The following is a 16,304-nucleotide window of genomic DNA, read 5'->3' as shown; positions in this document are numbered from 1 at the left end:
TGGTTCAAAATGTCCCACAGGGAAACGGAAACATTTCAAACCACCAGCTTTTTGTTTTAAATTTCTCATGTTAAACCCCCCGTTTCCCCAACTCTCTCTAATAACCCTGACAATGCCCACCGAGAAATACGGGGGCCTCTCTCCCTCCAAGGGGATTCTGGGTAGGTACAGGGGAGTGCTCTCGCAGATCCTGATGCAGGACTGGGGCCTCTGACTGTAGGCTGCTTGGGGTGGGGACCTAGACTTGTTTTGAGTCTTATACAGCTCCGAGCACACGGACACTTAAAACTATAGAGACAACATGGCAATAAAAGCAATGGAGATGCAGAGGCAGTAGCTGGACTAGCTAGTCACAGGGGAGGAGGGAGGTACACATCCCCTGGCTCGGCGGTTATGCTAAGCTTGTCAAAGGAGTTTGACTTCCAGTGGGTTTTGAATGCCTCATCTGAGCTTTAGGCACTGGGGAACAGCCTCAGTTCTCCTCCGCCACTGGCTAGGATTAGAAATACAGCTGCTGGTGCTCCTGCTGCCTCTCCCCACCTCCCTCGCTGTTCCCCCCGATGGGTTATTAGCGTCTATAATAGAAACACCCACGTCCCGAGCGCCACGAACCAGCTTCCCAGGCTGCCGCACGCCTTCCCCCGCAGATTGACGGTGAGCGCCGGTGCGTGATCTAAAAATAGTCCGAAGTAAATAAAAAAAAAATATTGTAGGAACAGGGGAAACCGAATTGGTTCCAAACAGCCAGAGGCTCTTCTGGAACCTGACAGAAACTGGATTTGAATAACCAGATCTGAGCTGAAAGACGAGTGTCAGACGGCATCAAAATCAAAGTCACTGCCCCTCACCCGTCGAACCTGCTTTTCCTCCCTTTGCTTCGCCCCCTACTTTCATTCCTTTTCAGCAGCTGTAAGGCTGAGGCTCTGCGTGCGGCTTACGGCCCAGTGCCCGGGACCTCCCCATGCCACCCTGGCGGGAGGCTTTGCTATAAACACACCCGGAGCAGGGCTGGTAATTCCACTGATTCCTCGGCCCAGAGAGCACCTGGGTTTGAGCACGAAAGGGGAAGGGGCATGAAGACTTTAAGGAGCCCGGATTTCCAAACTCTGAGCAGATGAGCTAAGGGAACCGACCCCAGGAGTTATGGACAACCGATGGAACAGATCCGCTGGGCCTGATCCTCAGTGTGGGGGAACTCTGTGCTGTGCTGGGGGAACGGATGATGCGGGGTGGAGGGCTGAGATGGCGTCTTCCCCGCCTCTGCCCTGGCTGCTGTAAGTCAGAGCAGCGTCCGGGCTGCTCTAACATCGCTCTGCTCCCCCGGAGGCCCGACAACAGCCATCGCACAGTTCCCTCCTGGCATGCCCCTGAGCTGCGCCCTAGGCCAGCAGTGGGGAGCAGGGCAGGTGTACAGCCCTGATGCCCCTGTGCAGAGATGATTCCCTCCCCGCCCATTGCAAGGTCCCTTCAAACACCTGAGCTGCTCTGGCAGCATGGAGGGGCCGCAGCACCAGCCCGGATCAGGCTCCCTGATGCCAAGGGCTGAGCCGGGCAGGGCTCGCTCAAAGCAACCCAGGAACTTCACTCTCCTAAACACACAGGGGGCCCCCTCCAGGCTCAGCGCTGGGGAGTGAGTCCCTTGGGCAAAGCGTTACCCGCAGGGCGTGGAGCCAGGCCAAGGCACCCCGCCCCACCTACGAGGCTGCGTGGGGAGCCCTTTGCACTGTGGAGAGGGTCCCTTCTCTGGTCCCACACGGTCCAGTGTGGGAGGGAAGGAGGCCGGCAGAGCCACATTCATGTGGGTCCAGGGGCCCTTGGCGGAGGGGCTGAGGTCTCCGTTCCAGGCTATCGGCTGGAAGAGCCGCTGCAGAGGGGCTGCACGGGAGCCCCCCGAGACTGCACTGCCAGTCTTGACACGGTGGGAGAGGATGCCAGCCTTCAACTCAGCCCCAGTCTGAACATCTACACAGGCTCCTGGGAGTGCTGGCTCTTTGGGCGGAGCTTGGAAGAACACTGTCGCTCTCCCCCCGTTCAACCCCTGGGTGGGGATTAGGAAGAAATTTCCCCTTTTGGGCAGGTCACTCCATAACCGCCCAGCGAAGGACCTTGCACCTTCCTCTCCCCAGCTGGTGCTGGCCACTGTCAGAGACAAGGGACTGAACTGAATGGACCATGGACCTGTTCTGCTATGGACGTTCCTATGTGCCCATCTTGCTTATCAAGTAATAAGTGCCCCCTGATCTGTGCCTGACCCTCTGCAGGAAAGCGCAGTGTCTATCTTTCCCCTAAGTTTTACTTTATTTGAGGCCTCCTGTCTCCAATGCTTCTTGGACTAGAACTTTTAAAACTCTTCAGCTGATAAAGGTGTGCCGGCTTGTTACCGTGGAGCGCGAAATGTATTGTTGCCATAAACCTCACCGTTCACTGCAGACGTGAAAACACTCCGAGCGCAGTCCTGCCCTGCATGCTCGCTGAGATACAGCGCATCAAGCTGGCTGCATATTCCCCGGGCCGCGCCCCGGATAACTACAGGAGAGGCAGGAGCTGACAGCCGGCTTTAAATCACACACAGACGCTAAGAGAGTTCAGAGACATATTCCGATATAACAAGACACATTTCTGTTCTAAAGAGATCCCAGTGGCCTTAAATAAATCTCCAAAATCACAAACATGCCATTAACGGAGCCACACAATTCACTTGGGACGGCTGCTGTATTTGCATAAGAGCAGAACAATGACTGACAGCATGGAAGCTCATCAGAAGCTTAATGGTGGGGTCTGGATGAGGTCTTATCGTTGCAGCTCTGCTAGCAAAAAGTCAGGTGCTTCCAGAGAAAGGAGGTGGGTTTTGAACACTGCGTTCAGCTCTGGTCGCCCCATTTCAAAAAAGACACATTCTGTAAGGCCGCGGAGAAGTTCTGTGCCTGCTATAGAAACACAAGCCTTTTCCCTCACCCGAAAGAAATGGGACAGAGCAGAACTTGCAGTGACTAGAATACTAACCCCCACCCATGTTCTTCTATAGCATTGCTCTTCCACTGATCTCCAAGCGCTTTACAGAGGAGGGCAGTAACTCTACCCCCATTTTACAGCTGGGAAAAACAGAGGCACAAAGACATGAAATGTTTCACCCAGGGTTCCCCAGCAGGCTAGCACACGAGCTGGGAACAGAACTCCCATCTCTACTCACTGCCTCTTCATTATTACCGTGAAGGCAGCAAGAGAGGGGGCCGTTCCTCAAAGGCACAAGTGACAGTGAGGCATCTAAATCTCATTGGTGAGATCCTGGCCTCAATGACTCACATTGACTTCAGCCGGGCCAGGATTTCACTTGTGTCTTTCATACGCCCCCTCCAGAGTCACTTCAGACCCGAAGCCTCCACTCCAGCTTTCCATGCCTGTTCAGAGACGCACTTAAGCGTGTGCCTAATTGTTCTGCCGAATCAGGGCCTTCATCAGACACTGGCCGTTCTTTCTATGTATTTCAGATTCTTCACTGGCATCAGCCTGGCGGATCGGGGAGTCAAGAGGAAAATCTGAAATTCCAAGTTCGCAAGATTGTTGAATTTCAGAATAAAAAGCATGACACACTGGCCCTCCAGGCAAAAGTGACCTCTTTCTGGGAGAATGCACATATTCATTTCTTTCTCTTTATAGGAGCTATCCCTGAGCCAGTTCTAACTCCAGGGTAAAAATTACTGTTTGCTTCATCAGGCGTGCATTGATCGAATTAATTCCAAAGTCAGCCAGGAGGGAAATCTGGGAAACAGTTTAAAAATAAACAAACAAACAAAAAAATAAATGGAAAGAAGCGGAAAAAAAAAGAAAAAAGGCAAAACCCAGCAAAAAATGGGTGAACGGCACATAATTAACTTTCTGGGGCGTGAAACGGTATTTCTGCATCGCATCATCTGAGCTGGCGTGGCACAGCATCCGGCGGGATCGGCGCCCCCTAGGGAGGGCCCCGCGTCCCACCCTTTTACATGCGATGGTAATACTAGACCGGAAAGCAGCATCAGAGTGACTGGATTTGGGACTGGACTGCGAGGGCATCTGCTCATCTTTGTCCGTAAACTTCAAAATGTTTTTTTCCCTCTTTTGTTGTTTTTAAAGAACGTTGACGTTCACATGGTGAGGAATGATGCCGGTGACTTGTCTCTGCCCCTGTGGACGGTTAACGGGCTAATCGGCGACTGCAGCTCAGCAAATGCAATGGCGTTGCTGCGCTGGTGGAACGTGGCGATTGCTAGCACGGTGCCCCTGACGTGTGGGGCTGGGAGCGTCGTTATTACCACAAGAAGAGCGCTTGTAACTAAGCTACAGACAGCCGCATGGTTTGGTGGGGACTATTCTCAGAAAAGAACTCCCTGGGAAAACCCCCAGTAACAAGGACGTTTGGTCTGCTAGCAAGAACGACGGCCAACACTTACGTTTGTGCTTAACTTTAAGCTTGTGCTTCAGTGCTTGGCTGAATTAAGGACTTGGTTCTCGCTTCCCTCAGAGAGACTGGTACCTAGGTGATTCTTAGTACAATAGACCTACCCAAGATCAAGGCCTCATTGTGCTGGGTGTGGTACAAACACATGGGAGATTGTCCCTTCTTTGAAGGGCTCACCCTCTATCTATCCCAGGCAGACAAACAGTGGGAGAAAGGCTGAATATCAATATCCTTATCCCCATTTTGCAGAGGTGGGAACTGAGCCACAGAGTTAAGTGACTTGTCTAAGGTCACACAGCAAGTCTGTGGCAGAGCTAGGAACAGACTCCAGACTTCCTCCCCAGTCCCAGTGCAGCGTCTTCCACACAAGATTCTGTGTCTCTCCTCTTGAGTCTGGCAGGCTGATCAACAGGCCATATGACTCATGCTGCACAGAGCAGTGTTATCTAGTGGTTAGAGCCCAGTGGTGTTAGCCAGGACTCTTGGTTTCTTCTATCTGCTCTGCCACTGACTTACTCTGTGTCCTTGGGTAAGTCATGTCACCTCTCCGAGCCTCAGTTTCCCCAAGTGCCCAGTGGGGATAATATTATTAGAGGCATTCAGATACTGTACTGTGGTGACAAGTGGGGTATAAATGCAGAGGGAGAAAAAGACAGACAGGGATGGCAAGAGACCATCCTGATCCATCTGCAGATAACGTACCCTTGAAATGCCCTAGGTCATACCGGGTGCCGTGTGCATGGCTAGAGAGCGAAGGGTTCGGGAGTGAGAGAGTTACCCAGAACCGCTCTCACCGTTTGGTGTAACCCACGGATTGTGACTGTCAATCAAGCCTATTTCTCAGGGTGGAAGCCGCTTGTTTCTGTACCCAGCGCTTAGAAGTCCCAGCAGATTGGAAGACGAATTGTCTCTCTCCTGTATCACCGCGTGTCTGTAACCTGGAGCCTCACAGAAAGATCCGGGCTGATGATCCAGCTAGACAGCTTGCCTCACAGCTTCCACTCCATGCCGCCCCGGCTTGGCCTCCGAAAGGTTACGAAAGACGACAATAAAACCTGTAACAATGCTTTCCCCCCCCCCCCCCCCCCAAGATAGGGAGGCGAGGGGACGCTCATCAGAGCGGAAAAACTGCCGGGGTTGGAATAACGGGAGTGAGCACAGCTGTAAACATGGGAATAATTGCCCACGCTTCGTCAGCTGCCAGACATCGGCCGGCAGAACCTCACAACAGGCAAGTGAGGCAGGGAAGCGTTATCTACCCCCAGAAAGGGAAACTGAGCCTCAAGCTGCTCTGTCTTAGGACAACTGTTCTTGATCTTTTCCATCCTGAGACACTTCCCTCACCCCCTTCTATCTAGCTGGGACCTCCTTCCCTTTCACAATAGGCTCCATGAGACTCCCCCTTTTCCACTCCTTAAATAGCGAGTAACAGCTGCTCTCTTCCCTCGCCTACACATTTTAGAGAGAAAACAAACGGTAGCAAAGTCTGGTCAGTGAGATGCGCCCATGCCAAGGGCTGAACATTCAGTGCAAAATCGCTTATGATCTTGCAGCTGTATCACCAAAGTATAGTCGCAATCTAGTTGATATTAACAGCTCTAACGAAGAACAGGGCTGGGGACACGGCTAACTCAATCGCCTCTTTCAACATGGGCCTAAGATTGAAACCCTTGGTTTCGTTATTCCAGACAAGTGGCTTTCCATGCTTCTGCACAACCCAAGAACATGCATCCTCCAGTTAAGAGTGTGCTCTTCCGCTCTGAAGAGGGACTCTGACAATTACCCCGGTGTTTTATTGCGTCTTGCCACCCATATAAAATCCAGTGAGTTTAGAAGGTAAGAGACTTCCCTCCCCACCCGCCCAGCTGCCACATCTGCAAACTCCACCTTGGGAGCTGAAGTTAACTTAGGAAATTCCTTTTTCATGCATCGTCATCAATAATCAAGAGCAGGCAGGTCAAATATCACCCTTAGTGATGACTCTGCAACCAGAATTTGGACTCAGTGGGTTGTGTGGGTATAACTGAGGAAGAATTTGAGCCAGCTGCGTCTTTCTCGCTGGCCATGATGTGTGACTCCCACAGGACACAAACAGACTGTTGGATCCTAGTGGTAGGTTAGGGACACAACGGTGGTCTTTTTTCCTTGTAAGGTGAACAATTCTGATCTGGAGAGATCACTTCTGCAGAGTCACTTTTCAGAATAACCTTTTCAGAAGATACAGAGACAAATTGGTGCTGCACATTCCACCACAGCAGGTGGCTCGCCGGAATCCAGGAAGTGGGGTACACAATGAACCTTGACCACTTTCCAGCACTCAGACGGCATTGGTTTTTTGTCGAGTTTGGCCCCACTGGCAGAGCAAGCCCCTGATTTTTAATCTGTTAAACACAAACCTCACTTCCACATATGCAATAAAGTTCACCAAGGCCCCTACTCTCCTTTAGCTAGCGTGTTCACGAGCTATCCTGAAGGTTCCCCGCTCTGAGAGGAGACGGATGGTGACAGATGGAATACCAGGCCACACACTCTTAGAAGAGCAAATGCTTCCCTAGGAAATGCCTTTACCAGCTTGCTGCAGAAATACCTAGGGAGAGAGGCAGGAGTCAAGGGGCAGAACTGTGGCAGCTTTAGGGATAAATAATTGGAAATTCACAGGCCCCACTGCTGTACTTGTTATAATAATCACTGATGGCACCTTGAAGCGTTTGCTTCATTTACTCTGAGAGAGAGATGAAGGGAAGGGAAGGGTGATTTTGTGGGTAAGACACTGGACTGGGATTCAAGAAATCTGGGTTCAGCCACTGGCTTTGCCACAGACTCTGTGACCTTGAGCCAGTCACTTCATCTTGCTGGGCCTCAGTTTCCCCATCTGTCAGGTGAGGATAATATTTAAGGCATTCAGATACTGTCGTGTGGTGACAAGTGGGGTATAAATGTAGGAGCAGAAAAAGACAGACAGGGATGGCAATGAACTGCCCTGCTCCATCTGCAGATCGTGCAGCCCTGATGAGCCAAGCCATATGTAATGCAGTGAAGGACTCAGGAGTGAAAGCGTTACACCGAACCATTGTCACCATCTGGAGTAACCCAAGGATTGTGACTGTAAATTCAAGTCTGTTTAGAACCCAAGAATATTTATCATGGTGGAAACAACTTATTTCTGTAGCCAAAAGTCAGAAGTCTAAGCACACTGCAAGATGAATTATGTCTCTCAATATCACCACATTTCTTGTCACCCAGCCCGTGTCTTCGTTTGAGTTACAAACTCTTCGGGGTAGGGACTTTCTTTTCCTAAGTGTCTGTACACCAACTAGCACAATGCATCCCTGGTTTCAACAGAGGCCTCTTGGTGCTGCTGGAATACACATAACAGCGTAGCTAAACATGAAAAGGATAGTGCAGTCTGAAGGGTTTTACTTGCTGGATTTACTTTACAAGTATGCAGCGTTGTAGCAGCTGCTTTTGGTCCCAGGATACTAGAGATGGGGTGGGGTGGGGGGGGAGGAAATATATTTTATTGCACCAACTTCTGGTGGTGAGAGACACGAGATTTCGAGCTCACACAGAGCTCTTCTTCTGGTAGGTTAGGTGACTTTAAGAGTGGCCGTTATGAAGTCCCCTTGTTTGTGCGGTACGTGAGATGGACAGCATAGCAACGCAAGCAGATTTCACGGCTTGTTTTCACTGTAAGGGAGAATGGTGCATAACCCATTGCCACGCTGATCCCCGACACAGATAATCAGCATCTCAACAAGACCGGGTCTCCAATTTATTACTGCACAGTGGACCCTGAGGAGCAAATAGGGCTACGTACAAAGTGGTGCAACTCTATTGCACTCAGCGGAGTTACACTCACTCGCTCTCGGACTGAATCTGGCCTAATGCAGTAGCAAGAGCTGGATTCTTAGGCCTGGTCTACACCTACAACGTAGTTACAGCACTCAGGGCGGGGGAAAAGTTTGCATCCTGTGTGGCATAGTTAGGTTGACCTAAGCCCCACTGTAGACGCAGCGAGGTCGACAGACCCAGCTACCTCTCGAGGGGATGGACTGACGACAGCAATGGAAACCCCCCTTCCGTCACGTTAGCAAGTGTCCACACTGGAGCGACATAGCTGCAGCCGTGTGGCTGTCCCTCTGTAGCGCCAGTAGTGTAGCTGTACCTGTAGCTACATCTACAGCCCCCAAACTGCTGGAGGAGAAACACCCCACTGAAAACAAGTACAGGATGGTGATGGAGAGACGCTCACAGGGACAAAGTCAGATCTGGCCCCCCAGGAACGACACTGTGGAAGCATCAGGCATCTCCCACTAACACTGGGAACTCAGGCCTGATCCAAAGTCTACTGAAGTCAATGGATAGACTCCCACTGGGCTCTGGATCCTTAGTGGGAAAACGTGCGCTGGTGCATGAAACGAGGACAATGTGATGGCTGCCGGGAAAGCACAAGAGGCTTGGTTCTGCCTGGTGGTAACAGGGACGGTGCTGCTCAGCATGGGAACCTGGAGACTTGTGGGATTTCTGACCTCCTAGGACAGCTAATCTTGCCCAAACTCTTCGCTAGACAAGCACAGCTGTGCACAAGCATTAAAATGACATGATACTTTAGTCGAATGTTTTGACTTTATTGCAAATTAAAACCAGTAATAAGGGTCTTCTCCCCCTTCCCTCCCCCAAACTAAGAAAAACACCGCAAGTAAGATAAGGTAAAAACAAACATAAGCCCATGTAATTAACAAAGAGGACACGTGCCATGCAACACAGACTCTATCCAGCCATGGTTACAAAGGTTAAACGCTTGTGTACCGACCCCATACGGATAGAGGAGCCGTCTTACCCTCGACTGTCCCGATATCACTCACTCCAAGGTGAGGGAATGTTGAGAAAAAAAAAAAAGAATCAATAGAAACAAAACTCAAGTTTGTCCGTAAGGTAGATGTCACAGGACATTTTCTTTGGTTGTAAGATTGCAGAAGGCTTAGACTGCAACGGAAAGGTTAGGGACAATGCATTGTTCTGAAAAGACCAGGAATTCACTGTTTATTACTTTTTTGGACCCCTGTATATAATTTATTCTGTCATTGCAAAAAAAAAAAAAAAAGTCCTTTTAGATATCTTTGTATTTTAACACTAGGAAAGTTAAGATATATTTATTTAATATATATCTATATTTATATAAATTTATATATATACACAAACATATATACACAAGGATGCATTTAAAAGTTACTATTTCCTTGGTGATTACAATATCACTCTCCAAATTACTTGAATTTGTAAGGATCATGAGTTGATTCCAACACTAAAAATATTTTGTGCTATGTGCAAGGAATTTTAACAGGACACTGCTAGGCATGATGAGATGTGTGACAGAGCTAGAAAGATATGCCGTCTCTTCAGTGTTCATTCTCTAGGCTCCAAAGAGAAAAAATTGGATATTTTCTGCAGAACAGAACATCAAGAGAAAGCTGCCAGGAACGGTGTGCGTAAGCAACGTTATGTTTGAGCTCAAGATATGAGATTTTTTTTTTGAAGGAAAGATAAAGTGAATCTAAACACAATTTGAAATTTAATAGTGTGGCTAAAACCAGCAGGAAAAATGGATATTAAACATTTCAGCCAATTCAATCAAATTTCTTTTGAGATAGCAGGTCCGAAATGAATTTAAGAAAAAGCTCCCTTGTCCTGCTTCACAATAGGACTTGCTCAAAAGCTCCCAACGCTGAACAGAACACTCTTGCAACATTTCACATTTAGCCCTAGATTCTGGAGCGTGTTCGTGTAGCTGCCTGATCAGAACTAATGGAAGAGATGAGAGTGGTAAAGCAAAGGGAAAATCATAATAATGAGAACAAAACAAAACTCAACCCTTAGATATTCTTGCTTAAATGTAAGGCCTCACACCCTATCAGCAGGGTAACGTTATCTTGGAGTCAAAAATATCTCGTATTTTCACAGTCGATCACCCCCAAAGGTGGCTTGGTTTTCATCTTATTGAACCTGTGCCATGATGAAATCGGATTCTCTCAGACTTTCGTAATACTCAATGGCTAACGCAAAGTCAAACTCGTTAATGGTGGGCCCGTCTATGGCGATCTTCATGAAGTTGGACAGGCCGGAGTCCTTCGCGTAGCGCCACTGGCTGCGTTTCATGAGTTCCCGGCCCCGGTTGATCTTCTCATAGAGCGCCGAGCCAAGAGGCAAGGCCAGAGCAACGGCAGCCAGGCCAGCAAAGTCCGGGAAGAGCTCGTGCATTTCGGAATGGCTGTAAACCAGCTTGACGCACAGGTCCTTGAAGGATAACTGGCCGAGGCTGAACACTATCCGTTTGAAAAGGGGGAAATCGTTCAGCGCCCTTTCACTCACCACCACCCGGGAATAAGCCTGCAAGAGGAAGTTCAGTTCGGTGATGCCGTAGCTGCCGATATCCTCCAAAGACTGGGGGTAGCACTTGGGGTTAAAGATGGCGGAGAAGGAGTTGACCGCCTCAAGCATGTGGCTAGGGAACCTATCCAGCAAGTTGCCCCGCACACTCTCGAGGTAGGTCTCTTTCAAGTGCTCGAAGTTCTTCAGGTGTACCTTGGAGCAGCTGGCGAGCTCCACCCCTTTGTAGTAGAAACGGCTCTCGTCTTCCCGGTCCTCTCGGGGATGCTCATTCATCTCGTTGAGGAACTCCTGGAAGTTCTGGCCGCTCGTGGTCTTCTGGGCCTGCAGGGTGGTGGCGGTGGCAGCGACGATGGGTTTCAGGATGGAGAGATCGAAGTCCTCAATCTGGAAGAACCGACTCAGCTTCTGGAAGATGGGGAGGACATCCAGGAGGATCTTTGTGAAAGCCACGAACTGGAACTTCTTGAGCTCTTCGCAGAGGCCAAACGCCACGGGGGACCTCTCCGACTCGCTCTCCAGCAGAAGCACTAACGTAGGCCAGGAGGAATCAATTGCCTCCACAGCCGGGAAGATGGAAGTCCAGTGAATGGTCTTGGGGCCCTCCAGGTCTATCTCGCATAGATCCAGGACACTCTGCAGCTCCTGGAGGCTGTTGCTCTCCCCTTTGAAGCTGGAGTAGAGTCGGTAGACGGCATCCACCGTGGTCTCGTATTTCCGGACATACTCAATATTAACGACACTCTCAGCTGGCAGCAGGGAGCTCCTGTGGGACACGCAGTGCAACTCAGTGAGAAGAGGACAGATGGACTTCAGCTTGGTCCCCACCCCATTCAGCCTATCGGCCATCAGGGAAGAGCTGTCAGAGCTGAGCCACGTGATCTTCATGGTGGGAACGCCAAAAGAGTGCATCACCTCGACCGCTTTGTCCGCCACGGTGTAGGCCTCCCCGGCTGGCAGCTCAAAGCTGCCCAGGAATGTGATGGAGGTCTGCCCGTCGCACGGGGAGACGGTGGTTGTAAACATGACCAGGTTCCTGTGCTCCAGAATGTCGACCGTCTCGTCCACCACCAGCCCAACGAATGGCGAGGCTTTCATCTTGTGCCTGTCCTCGTTGTGAAGGACTTTGACGATCGCTGCCTGAGCCAGTTAACGAAGCAGCATCGGGGTGGGCAGGGGGGAAAAAGAAATTAAAATGAATTTCGAAGCATGCTTAAAAATATCCCTAAAAGCTGCAAGGCGTCCTGATTCTGATCTCACTTAACCCAGGGTACAGCCCTGACTCAGGAAAGCATTTCAACACGGGCTTCACTTTAAGTCCCATTGACCTTCCATGAGACTTAGGGTCAAATTTTCAAATGTACCCAAATGACTTAGCCTAAATCCCATTTTCAAAAGCACACACATGACTTAGGAGTCAATGAAAATCAATGGTACTTGGGCACTTTTAAAAAATGTTGCTCCAAGATCCAGATGTTTAAAGGGAGTTAGGTGCCTAAATTGCTTTAAAATTGTGGCTTAAGTGACGACTTTCAATGAGACTTAGGCTCCTAAGCCTAAATCACTTTTGGAAATGGGACTCTGGTGCTTTCAGAATGTTACCTTTTGGTTCCTAGGTCACTTAGGAGTCAATGGAAGACAGTGAGACTTAGGCGCATTTGAAAATTTTACTCTGAAACACATGCTCAAAGAGAAGCACATGCTTAAACTCCCTCCCTGAACAGATGAGCTTTCCTGAACTGGGGCCTACATTTGAAGTAACTGCACAGGACTCCCTCCGGATTTACACTGGGGTGACAGAGCAGAACCTTTTACATGGAAACTACAGTGACAATCATCCAGGCAACCTTTATTTAAAAAAAATAAAAGCTACAGTATCCTACTCTAGTGTCTCTTTAGGCCTCGTTCTCCTTCACGCCAGTGTCAGAGAGGTAAATCAGACCCACGATCGGCTGCAGTGATATAGCGCTGTTACTATCAAACACGGCAGTGTTATTCATTCATCTCTATATTGTGAGAGTGCCTAGAGGATTCAGCTCGGTGGGGCCACACTGCTCGGTGCTGAACAAACATACGGGGAGCTGAAGGCTCTGTCCCAATTGCTCTTCCTTTTTTTAAATAAGGGAATTTGCTGCTTGTTTTGATAAAATGGTATTTGAAAACTCAAACTAACACTCCTACTCAGGAAAGCACTTAAGCAGAAGCCTAAAGTAAAGTATCTGCTTAAGTCCCATTGATTTCAATCAGCCATAAGCACATGCTTAACATTAAGCACCTGCTTAGGTGGGATCCCAAATAGGAATGCATTCCTGAATCTCCCCTCTCCCCCTTCATAGTGACTCCTGAATCCCATCCTCATTAGAGTATAATTAGCATACCGAAGACCTGCTTTTTTCTGTTGTTATAATTTCTCTCATGCTTTAAAAACAAATCACACACTGAAGAAGTCATAAAACTTCATGGTGTCTTTTCCTCCTTAATTCCATTTGGCCCTTTTCATTAAAATACCACTGATTTGAAGAAAAAAAAATCCTTATTTTTTCCCCAAATGCTGCAAGTACCATTAGAGGCTGAGGAATCTAATTAGTGGGTTAGTCTAGCTGCAGTAAAATAGGGTTCTTTATTTAGCTAAATGACTGGCAAACAGCCAAGATTCACTACAAATTAATTTGATTTTAACAGGCATGAAACATTTGTAAAATTAAGAAAATCCTCTCTGAACTCTTTGCCTTCAACTTGATCTTCCTGATCACCCAGTTTAGGGTAAAAAAAGGACACCCCCCCCACCCCCCCGCCCCAGTGCTCTGGTGCTAATTGATCTCTTGAGCTTTTATCACTAAAATATTCATCATTAATTTACTGTGAAATCTGGCACATTCAAACAGGAGGGAGGAAAAAAATGTTTCCGATTTAAAAAATGGATTCTTTGCACTTCCTTCTAAAGCCCATTGGCTCCCCATGTACATTACAAGCACGTGAATGCCAGAAGGAAGGCAACACTCCCTCTTTATTAACAAAGGCCAGTCTTTGATGGACTGGATCACTTTCTACTGCCTCCTAGGAATGCCCACCTTGCCTAGTTAGCTGTCCACACGAACCAGAGGTTGCATCAATTTTTAATACAGAGAAACTTGTCTTAAGCCTCCACACCAAGGGAGCACCAAAGGAGGATCGCCAGCTACACATGGTTTGATGTGAAGGTTTAGTGCAGACCAAGAGGCCACATGGCTTAATGGACTGAGCCAATGGGTGACCCCAAGCAACTCATAGGTTCTTGTCCCAGCTCTGCCACTATTCCCCAAGGGGGAATTCACCCGTTTGCAAGAGGCCAGCAAACAAGACCGATGCACCAAATAAGCCCAGGCCTTTTGCAGGCCCTGAAAGCTAAGTGGCCTTGTGCAGTTGCATTAACTTGCCCTTGCCTCAGTTTCCCAACTTGTAAAATGGGGCTAGCCTACTACTTCCCCACTTCCCAGTGAGTTTGGTGAGGACTGATTAGGTAACGTCTGCCCAGCACTAGGAGAACATAGAGCACAGTAAAAGTGCCAGGCATCAAGATTAACGATTCATAACATTATACTGGAATCTATATGGTGGACACCTTCAAGTAGTTTTGCTCCCTGTTAAAAGGTGGCTCTTAGACCCTGGTTCAGCAAAGCACTTGGGGACACACCTAGTGGGACTGGAGCATGTGCTTATGGCTCCGATTCAGGAATGCTTTCAAAACGGTGAGTACATGCTCCTGTCCCACCGATTAGGTAAAGCACATGCGAAGCGCTTGTGTGTGCAGGGATGCTTTTCCCAAATTGGGTCCCAGGTGCTTTGCTGGAGATGGATGTCAGCCCTTTGCTGAACATGGGGCATTAAGGTGTCTTTATTGGTGGGCATGTCGCCAGCAGGGGGGGCAGCCCAAAGCCATTGTGATCAAACACAAGGACAGAAAACACAACCGAACAGTGCCCGGCTCTCACACACACCTGCATCTCTTTGACGCTGCTGGGGTGGTAACAGTCATTGAGCTCCGAGGTCAGCAACGCCTGGCAGAGATTGAACTTCTGGAATTCAAGCAGCGAGGAGCACTTCTCGTCCGGGATCTCCTCCTTAGCCATCCAGTACACGGTGGTGAGGATAGCTATCTTGGCGGGGTTCACTTCCACCTTGATCACGGAGCGCAGCTCTTGGTGGTTATGGACGCGAGCTTCAAAAGCCAGTTGCTCTCTGTTAACCGCCAGCGCCTGGCGGTGAGCTCCAGAGGTGACGTGCCGCAGCAAGGCATGACGCTGGAAGTTATCCGTGCCCACGGTAAAGGCATTCTCCGCTTTGCCGTGTTTATTCTTCACCAGTGCCTGGCGACATTCTATGCAAAACATGAGTTTCCTTTCATAGTCAAACTCCAGCCAGGTAAATTCTTCCTTCCAGTGCTCATTGAAATAGCGCTTACACTTTTTATTGGAATTGGAAGTTTCCCCAGCTGGCTTTTTCCCTGGAGGCACCATATTGCTGTGGCTGGGAAATCAAACACTACGGATGAACTGAACTTTTCCTTGGAGGAGCAGCCTCTACATTTAATTTAGTAAGGAAGGTCTAGTACCACTTTCCTGGTTCGACTGGAGATGAAAGAGACAAGGGGAGAGGGATTAGGGCGCTGGCAAACCTTTGTCTTTGCTAATTACTTAGTCTCGTCTTTTAACGCAGGGTTACGGCGGCACTAAACGACCGCAGAGAGCGCCCAACCGAGCGTCAGGCCGACAACTCAGAGAGATTCCTGTACATTTCTGTCCTCCTTGGCCGACAGACCCTCCCCTTCACCATCCAAAGGTGGCGAAGCGAGGAGTGATCCCCAAGCCCAGAGCATGCTTTGCACTGCATCCCCAAGGGCGAGCTGCAGGCTACCAGGGCTTCATCAGTACTAGCCTCCCCCGTCCCATCCGTTCCCTTGGTTGCTGTCACCTGCAGCTCAGGGTAATAATGGCAAGAGCGTGAGCACATGGAAAGGTTCCACCAAATTGTCTAGACCCCTTTGAGCCAGGTTAGGGAACCCGGGGGTTAAAACTCCATGGGCCGGCCTAGATGGGCACCCCCAGTGTTGTTACTAGCTGTGGAGCCTCACCCAGCAGTAGGAAGTTCATGCAACGTCCCCCTCCCACCAGGTCATGAGATAATGCAGCCCAACGGCTGGTTCTCATCGCCATGAAAATGGGCCCTTGAACAAAGCATGTCTGGAAGCCCAAACAATCCAGCTGCTCCTCCCTTCATCCCCTTTGCATCCGCCCCCCGCCCCCGGCATTCTACTGCCCCTAATGGGCACACACCGCTTCAGCGCCTTCAGAGGCTTCCCACCCCACGCACGGCAGTGACGATCGGCTCGTTAGAGCTGTTCACAGTTCTGGGCGACCGGCCTAGGTTATGTGCGAGCACGTCAAAGGCAACGCCGAAGCCCTAGCAACCGCTTTTAGTTCCCACCTCTGTGGAGGGCCCA

At 49.5% G+C, this 16,304-nt stretch overlaps 2 protein-coding genes across 2 annotated transcripts in view; both read right to left on the bottom strand.

The window, feature by feature from the left end:
* Window positions 1-16,304, bottom strand: part of ZNF385C (zinc finger protein 385C) — a 139,076-nt gene that overhangs the window by 44,934 nt on the left and 77,838 nt on the right. The window lies entirely within an intron of this gene.
* On the bottom strand, window positions 10,433-15,321 carry C25H17orf113 (chromosome 25 C17orf113 homolog). Its single transcript, XM_065422665.1, has 2 exons — window positions 14,803-15,321; window positions 10,433-11,965 (listed from the first exon to the last, which is right to left on the bottom strand). Exons 1-2 carry the CDS (start codon window positions 15,319-15,321, stop codon window positions 10,433-10,435), a joined length of 2,052 nt encoding a protein of 683 aa, XP_065278737.1.

The sequence above is a fragment of the Emys orbicularis genome, chromosome 25, assembly GCF_028017835.1.
Source record: "Emys orbicularis isolate rEmyOrb1 chromosome 25, rEmyOrb1.hap1, whole genome shotgun sequence".
Classification (NCBI taxonomy): domain Eukaryota; kingdom Metazoa; phylum Chordata; order Testudines; family Emydidae; genus Emys; species Emys orbicularis.
This window is presented reverse-complemented; position numbering and strand designations above follow the sequence as displayed.